Source organism: Scardinius erythrophthalmus (assembly GCF_964197995.2).
Source record: "Scardinius erythrophthalmus genome assembly, chromosome: 8".
Classification (NCBI taxonomy): Eukaryota; Metazoa; Chordata; class Actinopteri; order Cypriniformes; family Leuciscidae; genus Scardinius; species Scardinius erythrophthalmus.
The window spans coordinates 11,150,147-11,168,873 of NC_138228.1; the positions used below are offsets into that span (position 1 = coordinate 11,150,147).

At 37.7% G+C, this 18,727-nt stretch overlaps 1 protein-coding gene across 1 annotated transcript; it reads right to left on the minus strand.

Moving 5' to 3' along the window:
* Window positions 1-80: 80 nt before the first annotated feature.
* Window positions 81-18,070, minus strand: bcl2l13 (BCL2 like 13). The gene is made up of 7 exons (XM_081372521.1): window positions 17,879-18,070; window positions 16,953-17,135; window positions 13,628-13,729; window positions 13,377-13,533; window positions 12,999-13,071; window positions 12,744-12,872; window positions 81-3,290 (listed from the first exon to the last, which is right to left on the minus strand). Exons 2-7 carry the CDS (start codon window positions 17,074-17,076, stop codon window positions 2,424-2,426), a joined length of 1,452 nt encoding a protein of 483 aa, XP_081228647.1. The 5' UTR covers window positions 17,077-17,135; window positions 17,879-18,070; the 3' UTR covers window positions 81-2,423.
* Between the last annotated feature and the right edge of the window lie 657 nt (window positions 18,071-18,727).

Consider the following 18,727-nt stretch of genomic DNA (forward strand, 5'->3'; position numbering starts at 1 on the left):
ACATCTTTTTTTTATTTTAATTTAGGACAGTGTTTCATTGTAATCAAATTCATGCTTAAATTAGGACACAAAACACCAGGTTCACCCTTGATTGAAGTTTTATTTCACAGCTTTTGTCCATCTATGATACAAAAAACCTCACTTGCAAAAAAAATAGCACTTTGTTTTCTCTGACGTGAGGTTGCCAACCACTGACACAACAGGTGGATCCTGCCTGTAGATGTGACTTCTGCTTATGTTTTTTATTGTTTTGACAAAGGTCTCTATTGGATAGGCACACAACAGGGAAACAGGGGTGACAAGGCTGTGCTGTGCAGGCCTTTTGAGCTTTTAAGGATCAAACAACAGCACAAGATACAGGCAAGGTGTAAATCAGAGGCTGAAGACGGACAATACTTTGTGTGAGGAAACAAAGAAAACCAGTAAAGTACTGATGACTGATTTGTGTGGCTCAGAAGGCATTTAAGAGACATTCTAGTCCCCCAAACCTGAAGTCAGCTCTTGATTTGAGCAACAGATAGTTAAATTTAGAGTGGGCAATGTTTTTCATAATCACTTTTTGTTATATAAGTTTAAAATTCTTTCACATCCTGATAGCAATCAATAATAGAAGTGGTCTAAATATTAAAAAATATACATACATCTTTTGTGGAAGTCTCAGGACCAAAATTTTTTTTCATCCAATCATTGCATTCGGTCCGAATTCAATAATAGGATGTCCTACCTGCCTGTCAACATTGCATACCTTCGCGCAGACGTCACACGTCGTCAGCGCATTTCATGAAGCTATGAAGAGTTGTAGACAGTCACGAAGTGCTGCGAACAAACAGCACCTTTTACAGTTTCTCCTGAACCAAAACAAGCTAATGCTGCATTCACGCCAAAGCTACTGTAATTAAGAGATGGCAACCCATTGCGTTCTGCTCTGAGAACTAAAGAGAACACCGTCTAATGAATTTATGTGATTTTATGGCAACAATATCAACGCTGAAATGAACCTGCAGCAGTCAGGTGGTACAACTAGAGCTCTATTAGTTGTTTACGTTCATTATTTTAATGTTATGTGTTTTGAGACATGAGGTAATTTAATACCGTCTCTTGTGACACTTTGCAGCCTCTGCTCTAACAGTGCGTGTTCATGTGCTTTGGAGGAGGTGTGGCTTTGGAGACGCTCTGAAGGGAAGATGGGATCTTATGATTTCAAAGCTAGCTTGCTATTGCTAGCCTCTCCAAAATCGCCTACCCTACCTTTAATGTTATTATCTAACACAGCAAATCACTTTTTACTCTACAATTACAAAATCCATTTGGGTGTTTCTGGAACAGGTTGGTTTAAGATTAAACCACCTGTTTAATGTTTCATCATACATAATATTTCAATACTTCACAAAAAGATTTTATTGAAATAGTTCCTGACCCAGAATTAGGGACATTTAATTACAAAATGCATGCTTGGAAACATCATATTATAAAGCTAAACATGACTTTCCAAACATGATCTTCCGATTCCTGTTTCTGAGATAAATTCAGTCAACTGCCCTGTTGTCATGGCACTATTGACTGTGCTGGTGTAGTATTTTCACATGAGCCCTAAACAAACATGTTTTTGTTCCTTAAGGAACAGTTGTTCACATTATAGAAAATTGTTGTACATTTACTGATGAGAATCCCTTAAATAAAATATAACGGACAAAGTGAAGGAGTTTCCCATTTCAGGCTGTGACCTAGGCTTCTAATTTTAGATTTAAAAGGGGAAATTCAAACAAAAGAATTCATTCAAGCAATTTATTCTAATATTACACTAAAGATGTTTGATATGAATTGCTGAATGATGTGTAAAAGGAATCAAGGATACGTGAAGACTTTGCTTTTGATTATTGTGAGTAATCTTGTTCAAATATGGATATATTTTTAGTATCACACAATCCAACTAAAGGGCATTGCCCATAAAAAGTTTTGTGTTTTAATATTTCATGTCTAATAAGGTAAATTCATAATAATGCACTCATACAAGCTAGTGCTTTAAAATCAAACTCAAATCATCGAATATATATATATATTAGAATAAACATGCTTAACTAACAAAAATGAACTTCCTATGGATCTGAAGCCTTGATTTTTCTTTCGTTAATATTAAGGAACCAGGCAAAACCTAGTTCACAGCCTAGTGAACGGATCACTCCCATGTTCACGAGTACAGCACAAAAGAAACCTGAATTTACACCTGCAAGTTCCCGTCCAGTCATAAAGATGGTTTAAAGAACTAAGCCAACAAATAAAAGCAAGGAGAACAGAAAACAAAATGGTATGACACATATCAGAGGAGTACTTTTCCCATAAAGTATAGCTTGTGGCGGCACGTTGACCCACAGGGCTCCATTAGGGCAAGAGATACAGTGAGGTCATGGACATTCACAGACTTTCTACTTCTTCCTGTAGGCCAGCGCTCCAAAGGCCAATACTGCAGCAATGGCCACCAGGGCAGCACCGCTGTATAGCAGCACAGGGAGGTCAGAGCACTCGGGTTGTGGCTCTGTCTTTGTCTGCACCTCAGGAGGGTCTGGGACAGAGAAGTCGTAGGCCTTCAGCTCAACCTCTGGAAGTATCACTTGCTCAAGGGTTGCTTCTGGTTCTAGATCCGGTGGGGATGATGACTGTGGCTCCACAGGAGCTGGAACAGGCTGAGATTGAAACTCAGGCTCAGGCACGGGCAATGAGGCGGTAGAAGCAGCATGGGTGTCTTGATGCTCTTGCTCTATTGAGGCTGGAGGTGGAGGTGGAGGGATCTCCATCACGATCGGTTCCACAATTGGCTCCGGTGCGGGTGGAGCCAGCTCTGCATCTGACGCTGCTTCTCTGACTGCGGCGAGTTCGCTCTCGCTGCCCAGCACGCTAAGTACGCTACTCTGCAGCTCCCCTTCCTCCACCGTCTCCCCACTTTCTTCAAGCAGTTCAGCGTCTTCACGCTCCACATGGACAATGTCAGAGTTTGAGGAATTGTTCTCGCTTTGCTCTTCGACTAACGCCACTCCCTCGGCGCTGTCCAGACTCTTGGCGTCTTCTGGGTCCATCATGCCAACCTGCGCCCAAGACTCGTGTCCTGTCAAAGACACAGGAAGACTCTCTGTCTGCCAGGAAGCCGGCCCACTACTATCTCCAGGAGTCAGTAGTGAAGCAGGAGGGCTTAGCTGATCCGAGGCCTGTTCACCTGACAAGATGTAAATGTCGTTACTGTCCTCAGTTATGATCACACCCGGGTCCTCCGCTTCATCCAGGCTGAACACAGTGCCCTTAATGTAAAGAGAGGAAATATCAATCAGTTAGTTCATTAGTCGCTTTTTAATTCCAAACATCAGAAAACCTCTATACTGATATAGTGTTTATAGAAAATTCTGTATACATATACAGTACTACGGTCTGTCTGAATACTCGACACTGATTGGCTGGACGGTGTGCAATAAAACAGTTTAATGCACAGGTAGGTGCCATTTAATCACCGTTCTATATTAATGAGCTCCTTTTATTGAAACATGCACACACACACACGCATCACTCGAAGACAAAGATCGGAAATGGCGCTGTGCACAGAAGATTTAGGAGCACAGAAACTTGTTGCCAGTGGTGCCCTTCAACTTAACATAGCTTCGCTACTAAATCGCTACATTACTTTTTTTTAGCAACGAGAGGATAATGTTGCCGTTTTTTAATTTTCTGAAACCCACAGCTTCACTATTAGTAGAGAGACACTGCACAGTCGCAAGTAATTCACACGCATCTCTCTCTCTCGATCATTAATTTAAATAAATGTAATCTTACCGCAGTACTTTATCTCTATGTATGATTTCAGAGCGGGAAGAATGCTAGATCTAAAAAGCCATAACTGACAAAAATCATTTTACCATCATTTTAACCCTTCTGGTCAAATATTGAGCAGCAAACATAAATAAGATCTTTAACTTTTCAGTCTTGCCAATTGACCATGGAGGGCATGGGGATAATCCACCTCTAGCTGTGCATTAAACGATTTGAATTTGATTATTGAATTTATTTATATATTTGTCATAAGTGTATTGTGATTGTAACTAAACTGAATTTTATTAGGTTTAGTGACAACATGTTGCACTGTTTACGTGGTACAATTTCTGGTAAGCTACATTTTTTTATTATTGCTTGACACAAATTTCACGATTTCAATTAAATTAAATTCTTGTGATTTGATTTAATATTGACTCATTTGGATAAATATTAGGTACACAAGATAGGCGTTAATTTTTCTCAAGAAAAAAAACTCACTTAATGCTGTAAACATACAGAGAGCCCTATCAGCTGGTAGTATTTTTTAAGGTTAAAAATAACTCAAATTAAATATAATGCGTTTTTTTTATTTTATTTTTTTACTTTATTTAAATTATATAAGAAAAAATATAATAAATATGTAATAGTACACATATTTTGCAAAATACTCTCTATAGCTCTTTTTTTCTGGCCAGCTACATATAGCCTATATTATGGTCATTAAATGGCATTCTGAGGTAAATGTTTTGTGACAATTGTTCTCCAGCTGTTTTATTGACCCTTTCCGTGGATGAAAAACACTGATTGATCGATATTATGTATGAGGAATATACATTCCGGTAAGTTGTACTGTATCTTTCAACAGTGTTCGTGTTTATTTACCATTAGCTATTAGAGATGATCGGTTCACGAGCCGCTAGGGATCTGTCACGTCACATTTACAAGCGCCAAATCGGTATTTATTGTTTGAATTTCGTAATAAAATTGACAGAATCAGAGAGCTGAGTTTTTTTTTTAATATATCAAAAATAACCTGCCCTGTCTAGTCTGTCGGGTGTCAGTGTCCTCTTCGCTTCACGACTTTTCTGTGCGTGAGAAAATGGATGTGTGGCGTGAGAGATTGTGTGAAAAGTGTCAATCGCGTGAGTCTCACGATGAATGCATGAGAGTTGGCAGCTGTTTTTTCATAAAGATAAGCTTCCAAACAAACACGTTATGACTGAGTCATAACAATTTACAATTTACAAACTGTGGTTAAAGCAATGTACGCATTTCCTGACGTCATTACCCAAGCCACAGTAAGATTGAAAAACAAATGCATATTGTTTGGTTTTTAACTGCATTTCCTTGAGTCTAATCATGTCTGCAAACCATTCTCATGTAGATTAGTGTGGCTCATCCACACAAATCATAAACTTCACAAACAAATGAGGTACACAGATGACTTAAAATCAATTTTAAAAAAAGGAACCCGTTCTCATACAATTAACATCAAATCACATGTTAGACATCTTACTTGATTTATTAGGGGTTCAAGCACAAAGTGCTGAAACCCTATTGTAATTGTTAGTAATTTTATTATTTTATTTTTTCCGCCATAAAACTGATCAGGCAGCTCAAACCGTAAGGCCTAGCAACCATTGAGACTTGGTCAAATGGTAGTAGTATCGCTACTCAGATACGCAGACTTAGCCAAATCGGCCCATAGGTGGCGCTACAGCGATCAAAAGCATGAAACTGCTCAGAATAATTATCCAAAAAAAGTTGAAATTTCGATTCACGGTCGCTAAGTGGCACAAAACGAACGTTGTGGGAGGAGCCTATTTTACTAAAATGGCTATAACTCAAAGTAAATGAGATATTTTCACCAAACTCAGTACACATATGTAGGAGTTCAATTTGAGGTCACAGTAATTGCGACGACTGAACACTAGGTGGTGCTATAACATGAAAAAAACAAAACGGGCTATGACCACCTGACCGTTAGTCCGACTGACTTGAAAATTGGTATGCAGTGTCTTGGTCCAAGGTGCCATGTATGTCATTGTGGACATTGGCGTATCTCGAAAAACATGGCCGCCGTCGGCCAATGAATTTTGAGCACCTATTAGACAAGGTTAAAGGAGGCAGATTGGAACGAAACTTGGGTGGGCATGTTCGACTCATGGCCCTAGAGGTCTGTAAGAATTTTGAAAGAAATCGGCCACTAGTTGGCGCTAACGCGTTTTACGGTTCTGTAATCACGTGGTGTTTCACACATCCATACAATATGCATATCATTTGATAGATCTCCTCATACTGAAAAACTTTGTCTTAAGAACCACTGCTGTCAATCAAATTGTTCATTAAATATTCGGGTTTATGTTAAAAACCTACTTTTGCGAAATAGTCCTAGGTTTTTCGCCTGATCGGAATCATCCCAATCTAGGACAATTCTCTGGACTCTCTAGATCAATAATTATATTAAAAAAAAAGTTCAACTTTTGCATTTTTCGTATGGCTGTAACAGGGTCATTTCGAAAATGGGCGTGGCAAAATACACTCAAAAGCCTATAAATCCTAACCGAAAACTCAGAACTTCACGAAAATTGGTGAGCACGTGACATAACATTCTAAACAAGCATGTAAAAATTTATGGAGATCAGACCACAGACCATAATGGTCAAAAAGCTTTAAAAAACATATTTCCTATGGTAAATTGCCTTTATTGGCGGTAAATGGTCTTTTCCATCTATGATCAAAATGGTTATATGCTTGCTTAATAAAACAATGTATTTTAATGCTTTTGTGCTTAAAGGCCTTAAATGCTAAGAGAAAGCAAGAAATGATAAGAATGTAAATGTGTACCTTTAAATGCAATGTAAGTCGCTTTGGATAAAAGTCTCTGCCAAATGCATAAATATAAATATATTTGTATTTGTATTTGTATTTATTTATTTAGAGAAACAGGGACAGCGTACAATAAACATTAACCTCAAGGGGAGAGATGCATAGTACCAGGTTTTAGCTCAAGAGCTAATTTCCACCCGCAGTCCCTGGGCAGGCTGATGTTATAATAAAATATATCATACATACATGTATACTGAGATTTACATTGACCAATATAAAAACATTTCATTTACTATGGTCTACTCTTATAGACCTCTGAACACACACTTACACACACACAGACACATACATACATACATCTGGTCACATGTGGGTGCAAATTTGATTTGACAAGAATCAAAAATATATTACACATATATTTATTACAATACCAACATTTATTTGCAAAATGATTTATTTTAAATAAAACCTTTTTCAATTCCAATGTTTGGGGTCAGTAAGATACATTTTTAATACTTTTTTCAGCAAGGATGCATTAAATTGATCAAAAGTGACAGTAAAGGCATTTATAATGTTTCAAAATATTTCTATTTCAAATAAATTCTGTTCTTTTTAAGTTTCTATTCATCAAAGGATCCTGAAAATCTATCATCATTTCCACAAAATTATTAAGCAGCAACTGTTTTCAACATTAATAATAACAAGATTTTTTTCTTAACAAATCTGAATACTGTATTTTGGAATAATTTCTGAAGGATCATGTGACACTAAAGACTGGAGTAATCAACTTGCCATCACAGAAATAAATACATTTATACTGTATATTTGATAAATACAGCCTTGGTGAACATAACAGACCTCTATCAAAAACATTTATAAAAAAAAAAAAAAAAAAAAAAAAAACATTTTAGCACAGTGAGTGGAATTTACCATGACATGGAGCATTTGTCATTTCATTTCATATGCCAGCCAGTGTGAGAGTATTACATCTATAATAATAAATACTCTTCATTCATGGTTTTGATAATCAAAATAAGCTTTAAAAAGACTTAACATAACTAGAGATATGGTAAGTCAGGTCAAAAACATGGGGGGAAAGTGCCATCACCATTTACAATAAGGAAAGAACTCTACATGAAGTGTGCTATCCCACTCTCCTCTTTTTCAGCCTGTATTCACTGCACTGTTAGTTCTTTCTTTTTACGGTCATGTCTTTATCTAACTCTGACATCCACACAATGACAAAACCTAACGGCTGTGGTGTCTGTCCGCATATGACGTTGGTTTCTGCGTGTCTACCACAACTAGGTCAAGCATGCTCATTGTCTGTAAAAACATCCGTTTCTGCTCATTTGCATAAAGCAAACTGGAGATATTGCCCCTCAAGTCAGTTTCCAAAGAAACCAGCTGACCTTTATGTACTTTAATAACCATACAGTCAGCAGGGTAAACAACAAACAACAGGATATGTCAGTTAAAGAAAAAAGGTTTAGGGTTGATGAGTTTTTTTTTTGGAAATCTTTTATGCTCACCAAGGCCTCATTAATTTGATCAAAATACAGGAAAAAGCCATATTACAGCTAGTATTATTATTATAAAAAAAATTATATTTTAAAATGTAATTTATTCCTGTGATGCAAAGCTGAATTTTCAGCATCATTACTCCAGTCTTCAGTGTCACATGATCCTTCAGATATCATTCTAATGTGCTGTTTTGATGCACCAGAAAGATTTTATATTATCAATTTTGAAAACAGGTAATCTGCCTAATATTTTTGCAGAAACCATGATACATTTTTGTATAGCATTTATTTGAAATTGTATGTCTTTACTGCTACTTTTGCTCAATGTAATGTAACAAAAACCACATGCACAAAGTCTGATTTGACAATAGCTTTTTGAAATGGTGAAGACAAGACATGTTTTCTGCAAGATAAGGCTTGCTGTCCTATCCAGAGACTATCTTAAAATGAAGTTATGTTGTTGTAAGGCGTTTCTTCTTAGGTGAGCCATAGGTGCCTATGCAACACCACCCAAGATACATGTACCCACCCTCGCCTACAGACAAAACTCACGCATGCCTGCCAAACTCAAATGCTTTCACGTTCATATGAGGACGCAATATTGAAAATGGGGTGATACGCAGATCATAAAACCGATCTAGTGCTTAGCCATTTAGTAATTTAGTACTAAAATACTACTTAAGTATGAGAACCAATGTGCCTACAAAACATACACTACCGTTTAAAAGCTTGTGGTCAGTAAGATTTTTTTATGTTTTTGAATAGTCTCTCATGCTCTCCAAGGTTGCATTCATTTGATCAGGTATACAGTCCGACAGTAATATTGAAATATTATTACAATTTTAAATAACTAATTTCTATTTGTATATATTTTAAAACGTAATTTATTCCTGTAATGTCAAAGCTGAAAATTCAACATCATTACGCCAGTCTTCAGTGTCACATGATCCTTCAGAAATCATTCTTAGGTGCTGATTTGCTGCTCAAGAAACATTTCTTATTATTATCAATGTTAAAAACAAGATGTGCTGAGTAATATTTTTGTGGAAACTGTGAAACATTCCTCATAGGCTTCACCCATAGTGGGCTGCATTTCTCCTCAAAACACATCCTAAATGTACATAAGTGAATATTTAATATTGTTAAAGTAAATTCAAACCGGATTCCTTAGGTGAAAGATTTGTCTCCCAGAGTCTGTCAAGCATACAGGTCACGATCTCGACTAGCACAGGGAATAGTTTTGAGGCAGTCAAACTGGGACAGCCCTGCTCAAGCAGATTTCATATGAGGATTTATCAGATTTATTTCTGTTCTTCATCTAGAGCGTGTGGGGGTGGCGTATAGCCACAGTTTGTGTGATGAGAGCAGCACATCGCCTGTAAAATGCAGTTACGTAAGAGGTCGGACTGAGCGATGCGCAGGGTGATGCGACCTGACGTGGATCAAGCTCTGCTCTCAGCACTTACTGACATACAGACAGGGCGGTCTGGCAGCGGTTAGTCTGTACCACACAACTGGAGTCAAATTACATCACATCATGCCATCTCAAGAATCTTTGCTGGGCAATGTGACACAGACACACTGAAGGTCACCTCTCTGTTGCATACATTACAGACAGAGGGACAGGAAGGGGATCATGGGGTGGGGTTACTCACAAGACAAAATTTCATTTTGTCCCTCATATCGGGTATCTGTAATTCCTTTGGTGGGGTGTATTGAACAGTTTTCCCTTGACCAAGAGTTTATCATGATCAGACCAGACGGCATGATTCGGCGGAACACGTCATTGACTAATGCACTGTTTTAGTTTTCAAAATGGCTTCTTGCTGCTTTGCCCTGGGTTTGGCAGAATACACACGCACACATTGGGTATCCATGATTTATGGGACTTTCCATAGACATGATTTTTATACAGTACAAACTGCATATGCTATCCTGTAACCCTAACCCTCACAGAAAATGTTCTGCATTTTTACATTTCAAAAAACATCACCTAGTATGATTTATAAACTGTTTTCCTCATAAGGACCAAAAATGTCCCCACAAAGACAAGGATTTTGGATTTTGCCATCTTTGTGTGAACATTTTGTCCCCATAACGTAGGGTTTACCTGAACCACAAACACGCAGAGAGAGATCCTTTCTCATTCCCGTCACTGGCTTTGAATCTCATTCATGAAAGAATTTTCTGCATAAATCATCCAACAAAACAATTTGTACATGAATAGTCGTAGTAAATTGATGCTATAATTTACATAAGAGCAAACAATATACTCAGAAATGTATTCTCGTGTCACGATTAAGGCCTATTTTGTGGTTTTGTAATACTATAATTATTGTGATTCTGCAAATGTGCAAAAAATTTGATCAAATTCATCCAAAAGAAGAATTGAGCAAACAAAGTTACTCCAGCAGCAGTCATTTCTACACTAAAACAAGTTAAATGTTAAATTCAGTATTTACTGACTGACCTATTTAATGGAGATAACTAAATACAGAATTAAACCCGAGTGTCCTTTCTAAGATAAAGTGCTTGCAAAGTGATGGAGAGCAAGATGGTGGACAAAAAGACCTAAATCGCAAAAAATTGTTTCGTAAATGGACCATGAAAGTATAATCTCATCTGGTCCAGAGCTCAAGAAGAAAGCAGCTGTCCTACCTGCCTGTGTTCAACTCCTAAGTGCGCAGAACTCCAGCAGTCACAAGGAAATAAAGTGAATGAGTGCCGGAGAGAACGTATACACAGGATAAAAGGTTGCTGTCAGAGTAATGGGGCTGGAAGTGCCGAGAAGGAGGTCTGGTTTGATTGCACACGGATTCTCCTCCTACTTGTCCGACTCCTCCCTCCTGCATTCAAACTCTCACAGATGCTTATTCAATATCATCTATGCCAAAGCTCTCACTCCATCACTGGAATGTGGTCCTTCCCGAGCTGAAGTATAAAACAATGGTGTCCCCTCCTCCCTGTGTAAGTGTCAGCGGTGCTCTAATTAAATTATTCCTTCTGACTGAGTTCTTCAGCTCGCACACAGAACACATCAACTGCGTCTTTCATAAGGACGGCCCTCCTATGAGATATAATGTGACCCAAATCGGATGTCATAAACAAACAAGACCTTCATATTCCTTTACAACATCATCTAACAGAGGTGAAGAACTGTTCTCATAAAACATTTGCATGAGGAAAAGATAGCCTTTAGAAATGAACAATCTTCAGTTTGAACTAACAAATTACATACATTTTGATAAGCTGAATGGGAATGAGTGTGCACATTATGCAAAACATTAAGTTAAAGAGAAATTCTTTATTATGGCCTTATATATGAAATAGCGAAGAACTGTGGCTTAAACAAATATGCTCTTAATCACACAGTCCATAAAGGTGAGAGGAAGGTGAAAGTGTAGAAGAAACACTAAATAAAGTTATCTTGCTCATCACAGAGCAGCATAACACGTTTAACCAACACTAAGCCCTTTGTATCTAAAGGGTTCTGCATACTTAAAAAAAACAAAACAAAAAACACAATGGCTAGCATTATCCAACAGCAGCTGAAGGGGGTTATATGTAAAAAAAAAAAAAAGAAAAAAAAAAAGGAACAGCTCTGGCTCCCTCTCCTGACAGAAGTCTTGAAAAACATTGTGTGTGTTCTGTGAAGAAACCCGTTTTGTCTTTGGAAACTGACCTTAAACTCTTACAGGCAGTGGTTCTCAGCCCAGGGGCCAGAACTAGAGGTCTTCAAAGGTAGTCTTGGATCTAAAAAACAAAAACCAAGGTCCGACCCGAGACCCGAGCAGGTTCGGGTCCAAAACTTTGACGAGTGCTTTGAACATGGGTCGGGTCTGATATTAGTACCCTTAGGTTTAATACAAATAAAATGGGCATACTTTTAAATCCACACGTTCTGTCATATTTCTTATTTGTCGTCTCTGATTTTGGTGTTAGGAGGCCTCAGCAAACTTCTAATGAGGCTGCAGGATGACAACATTTTAATCATTTTAATCATAACATTTTAAATTAATTTTAATAACTATTAATAGTACTATTATTTAAAATATATATATTAAAATAATAATTAAATGTTTGTGTTTTTGTTTATAAAAAAAAAGATTACAAACAAACAACTATGTCATATTTATATCAGAAATACTAGAGGAAATCTAGTATTGGATCTGGATCTTACCTCCAGATTTGTGTTGGACAATGGGGGGCATTTTAGTCAAAAGGTTGAGAACCACTGCTGTAAGGTACACCCAGTTGGACTATCAAACATTTTGTAAGTTGCTATCGAATTGCAGAGATGTTCATTTGTCACACCACAACACACTACTGCACCAGAAAGAGAGGCAAGAAAATGTGCATATCTTTTTCTTTTTTTTTTCACAATTGCTTAATTCTTTTTCATGGATTAAAGTATGTATTTGGAATTTAAATTGCACTATGATCGCAGTTATCTCAATATTATCAAATATTCAGTAATAATTATGTAATAATTGCAACAGGCCTAGCATTATTGATGAAAAAAAACTTTTGATATGGTTAAGAATCAACTGTTAATGATCTAGATCAAATCTACTGTCTTAAATATAAGCCACTCACCCATCCTCCCTGCATAATGATGAAGTCTGCTTGTGATTCCTCAAGATAACGCAAACCATAATGTAGCAGAGAATCCAGCGGCTGCCCTTCAGTCTGCAGGTTCTGTAACAATACTAAGGGTACCAACACCTAAACAGAGAGACACAATAATAGAATGAGAAAATGATAGACAGAGACATTCACACATTAGTGAAAACAGCCCAATGGCCATGAGGGCGCTTTGTGTGCACCTATGTGGTGAGTGTTTTAAATGACCTTGCTCCATCCTTCTTGAGCGTGAGAGGACACCTCCTCCACCGCTGCTCTGAAGTGCTCAAAGCTCAAATCCCTGCACAAGAGACACATTCATATAATCACCGTTCAGAACATTTCTCTGCATTTATTTGAATTTGCTAGTTGTTCCGAAAAACGTCAAGATAATATATGTTGAAAGCTTTCAGTCAATATTTAAGTCAAATGTCAAGAATAGTCATTTAAACTCCCTTTACAAGCCAACTTATTATAAGTGTGTGCAGGCTGTTTACACAATACATTTTTCTGGCATAGACCTCTGCCAAGAACGTTTCAGTTGCAAGAGCTTTTTACCAACTACTAAAAATTGTCCAGGAATTCTCCCTGGACTTTTAAAAGGACCTGCGCAGAAGCGTGTGAGTGGCGGAGGACAGGTGCATGTCCAGGTCCCGGGAGATGCGGTCCCCCAGCACTGCCAGACTGTCCTCTATGGAGCTCTCTGGATTGGCTGGACTGAACACAGGGGATGTGTGCTGATCAAAACCAGTCCTGGAAAAAGCTGAGCAGAAAAAGAGGCAGATGACTTTAAACCATGATCCAGATTTCAGATTTATTTTATCATGAAATTACAGTTATAACAAAAAACATCTTACAGGCCGCAATTTCCTCTTCCAGCTGCTTCATTTCATTCTCAATCTGTTTCTTCAGGCTGCTATTCCGCTCTCTTTGAACTTCCTGTGTAGAATGGCTCTCTCCTGCACAGAATCATAACACGTGTTTATTTATTACAAAAAAGTTAAATTTTATTTATTTTTAAATTTATTTATTTTCTTCATTTAAATAGTATTTTTTTAATAGAGGTGTTTGCTGACATGTTTAGGAAATATTACATTTTCAGGAAATATTATATTTTCATCAGCTATTTAGATATCTTGCTAATATTAAGTACTTAACTTTTTAAAGCAATTTTGATTATTTAATCTTGACACAAACAAGCATAAAACAAGCCTGGAAACTCCAGGTATTCAAATATTTAGGCAAGTAATTTTCTGCATGACTGATGAAGCTAAAAAAGGTGAAGTGGAAAGAAAACAACAGAGAAACTGAGCCAAAGATACTGGACTATAACACAGATCTGCACTCCTTTTCTTCAAATACTAACATAACTTCTAAACAATCCAAAAGCTGTGCTTTTTATCAGTGGAGATGATATTGCCTTTTGCAAAATATAGGAGCGACACAAAGTGAATTTTCCATGAAATATAAGCAGCCATAGCATCTCATATCTAACAGACAGAAAGAACAGAAACTAACAAAGCTTTAGACATACTACTGCATTCAGAACTTATAATGTAATGTCCAGTATGTTCAGCATATGATGTGCTCCAAATAATATATGTAAACAGCCTGTTTTTATGATCATTTCCCTATCAAATTCTCATGTGTCCAGGCATTTCAGTTTAAATTCCTTTTAAATTCATTCCCATTGTTATCAGCATTGATTCTAATTACTTTTACATTTTACTATATTTCAATACTGTATTAAACATTATTCTGTAAAACAGTTGGCTTTTCTATGCTGCCATAAAATGTGCGGCTGTTCATTCACACACTGGTGAATTATTTAGTGTTTTCTACAGCCCAGGCTTACAGGGACCAGTAGATTCAACATTCAACTCCCTCAACCACAAACATCAGTGACTGACTACAAAAAGAGAAAGTGTTAGAGGCAGAAAAAAACAGTCAGATAGACTTAGAGAGAGAGTGAATAAAGACTGTGAAGTGGACAATAAAGCCTTAAACAACATTGCAAAAGTTGATGGGAGCTCACATTGATTTTTCCCAGGCTGGGCAGGTCTTTAGTCAGATTTGAGAGGGCTGCGCTTCACTCTGAACCAGTGGCATGTGAACAAGCCAACGCTGATTGCACATGACAGTCTGTCAGAGTGCAAAGCAGGTCGAGTGGAAAGAGGGATCAGAAGCTACTTTCAAAGCTGACTGATTGAAAACCAGAGCAGGACACAGGACATTCCTTATTGAACCGCTGATGTGCCCAAGGCTCCAAAATCTCCAAAAGGCAGCTTACACCCATACCATCCTCTGTGTCAACCAGATTAACTGTCAGTGACATACTGCATGTGCGCTTTGCATCTCCTTCTGAAGTCCACAAGTACTAAATAAAAGTCAAAAGTCAATATTCACAAGAAGCAGTCCTATAATGATTCCAAGCAAAATTCCAGGGACCGCTTGAAGCTAGAACTGGCCAAACGGCATCAAAAGACTAAACAACACCAGTGGGACCAAATTTGCCAACCATATATGGCCTGCCACATAATTAAGAAGTATAGACAACACATGCACTCTGAAAGATTTGTTAATGCATTACTTGCAATACCTGCAGGCATTTTTCAATCAAATTACACTAGTTACAGCACTCTGTATACAGCACTTTGAGTTACAGCCCATGTTCAAGGGCAAAATGGAGATTCCTGGAAGTGGAATGTGACCTCAGTAACTGTGGACAACCCTACTAGCGACTGAAACTGTAATGGCAGAATTAGAAACCAAGATCCTTAGCAAAGCAGCTCTATGGATAGCACGAACAGTCCTAGGGCAGGTAGTTTCAGCCTGTAAAGGGAAAACACAACTGCACAAAGACCTTTTGGAAGTTCTAAGGTGCATCCCAATTTGCATTCTTATATTACAAAATAGTGCAAAATAGTACAATTTCAACAATAAGTGGACTTCAAGTACCTGGATTAACTGAAAAAGTGACATTTTGGACACTATCATAAATACAAACTTCCTAGTCCGAAATTGGACACGAACATCCTCTCCAGCCGTAATTACGACTGAGAAACCTATTTGTGTTTTTTGAAACCGAAGTTTCCGAGTTCGGCGGGCCATATACTTTAAACATTGTAAAGAAGAGAACTATTGCTGTAGTGACTGTAAAGTTTCATCTACGCTGCTTTCTCTTGCCTTTACAGTCAAAATTTGCATATATAAATAACCATTTGATGCATATTTTATGTACTTTAAAACATCGAAAAAGCATTAGATTACAGAATCTAGATGGCACAATTAATGTATGCAATAGGGAGGGTATGTTTATATGGTTGAATGGCACTTTATTCAAATTCCATTGGATACATTTTGGCTTTAATAAGACTTCCCCAAGAAGTGATCCTTGTATTCACCTTGACTCCTATAATCTTGAAGGCAGTTGAATGCAACAAATTTCAGACAACTATGTGAAGGCAGCATCTGTTCCCTGTGGCATGTACGTGACTTCTGTGATCTTGTGCATTTGTGTGAAAGAGTCTTAATGAAAAAGTCTATGACCCGGTTTCACAGACAAGGGTTAGATTAAGCCAGGATTAAGCTGTAACTTTTAAATGTGCCTTAGAAAAAAAAAATACTGCATCTTAAGACAAAACAATGGCACTGACATATTTTAAGAGATGTCAGTACAAGCTGCTTTCAGTTGAAACCGCTCAAACATGATTTTAGTCCGGGACTAGGCTTCGGCCTGGGCTATGTTTCCCAAAAGCATTGTAGGCCTAAGATAATCGTAGAGACCATTAGTGGCAATTGTTCTACGATCAACTTAGGCTTACGATGCTTTTGGGAAACGCAGCCCTGGTCTGTGAAACCGGGGGTATTTGTTCAAACCACTGAATTTTGTTAAATAAGTCTTTCCTATGGTTACATACCATTTTGCATCAGTCCCATTATTTCTATAGGAATTTGTATTGCATAAACCAAATGACTTTTTCCCATGCATGAAAAAGTGAGAAAAAGTGATTTCTTGCCTGACTATGCATACACTACAATATATGCTTCCCGTTTCCTTGCATTACGGACACAAGCGGACTACTGAAAGTTGCGTCATTGTTTTGAGACGAAATTAAACTCCTTACAATTCTTGCCAGGCAGGCTATTTGTACATAGTGATTTGTGGATGTGATCTCTTACCCTCCGCTGTCTCTGAGGTTCTTGATCTTGGTGGTGGGAGCAGGCTGAGGTAGCTAAGAATGACATACTTGGTCTCATAGTGAAATCCTTCAGGCACCGTGGTGGAGGAGCCAGAGGCAGCCATTTAAGAGAAACGTCAGGCTCTCAGTGACATGCACGACCAAATGACAGTTTTCAAAAGTCCTAGAACAAAAACACAAACAAAAAAACATTTCTAAAAGTAGAAATTGGGTTTGTCTGAACTTCTGGCATCCGTTACACAAAGAAAAAAGCTATATTTTTTTCTGTCAAGTATGTGAACATAAACTATGTTACTATGACCTCAAGAGAATGACTTTAACCTGTAATGGACAAAGGAGATATCAGCAGAATGTTACTGACTGACTGAAAAACATTTTCTTTCTATACATTGAAAGTGACTGAGGTTGTCATTGTTCAACATAAGTAATTACATAATGTGTATGTAGTGGTGGACAAGTTAATGACAACTATACAGACTACTGTGGGAGCTGCCAAAAATACAGGTGTAACTAATACGGTTACGTACAATTTCACAAACCCTTGACTGCATGAAATGAATTCTTTCCATGCATGCAACACTAATACACACAACTACAAAGTTGCTCAAGTTTCTCACACAGACCACTTCAAAACTGAACAGTTGTTATAATACTGCAACGTACATTTTTGCTAGCAATTGTCCCGAGAATGAGTAATATTTTTGCACTAAAGAATTTATTAGAACATCGTGTACAATGTAACGCACGCGGACACCCACCGAACCTCTAGTGCACGCCACACCTACTCGCATGCCAGAGTTTCGGCTAGCCGCTAAAGTTTAAACATAACCTCTTAGTGTCACTCATAACATAACATGCTATCCGTTTAATGTGAACATGCTGCGACTTAGCTTGAATATGTCGTACCTCTGCGCCAGTGATAATTTTGTTCATTCAGAGGGGGTGACTGACCGGTTTCTCTCACTGTTACAATTTTACTGCTTCGACTGTGTGATAGCTAACTGTTCAGACATGCGCGTGCGTGATATCTATGTTGCGCGTGTGCGAGAGGATGAAGCCACGCTCGTTGCTCCGCCTTGGTTGTATTCCTGCTACTATGACGCGGGACGCACGGACGTGAAAACTAAAAGGTCAAGGATAGAGAGGGGAACAGAGACCGTTTTCTTATTTAGCACCTGTTCCATTTTTAGCTAAACTTATTTTCATTTTAAGTTAATTTCCGTTCACTGTTCTCGGCGCGCAGAAATGAATCTTATGAGTCGAATTCACGAACGAATGATTCATCAACTCACGTGGAAGCGCATGATATTGCTTGGATTAAATTGATAACATCTCAAATTCATTATTTCGTCACTTCCAATCAGTAACTGTTGCTGTGTTTTGTTAGGCCTACATGACAACGTCAACATAGACAATATGAGTTTTATTGTAATCAGTGCTATTTTATAAACATGAATGAATGTTGTTATTTTTATTTTTTATTTTATAATTTTTATCTACTATAAAGTACCAATTTTGAATTTAGTTGCATTGTCTGTGGAAAAATCATAAAAATTCAGTTTATTTGAATAGCTACACTTTTAGCAAGAATTTTATTAAATGTATGTCTGTTCTGTTGCAGGTTTTTGGTCTTTATAATTTGAGAGTTTTCTCTCTGCCTTGAGCTCAGATACAAATATGATGCATAGATATGAAGTATATGTGCCCCAGATGCAACCATAATGCAATCCAACAAGTCAGGTGTTTGCATGGCCT

Excerpts from the sequence above, each read along its gene's own strand:
- bcl2l13 (XM_081372521.1), bottom strand. The coding sequence starts at position 17,076 with ATGGCTGCCTCTGGCTCCTCCACCACGGTGCCTGAAGGATTTCACTAT. Across the intron at positions 12,873-12,998 it reads CTCAAGAAGGATGGAGCAAG|GTGTTGGTACCCTTAGTATT; the intron begins GTCATTTAAAAC and ends CTCTCTGTTTAG. Across the intron at positions 3,291-12,743 it reads TCATTATGCAGGGAGGATGG|GGCACTGTGTTCAGCCTGGA; the intron begins GTGAGTGGCTTA and ends CTTTACATTAAG.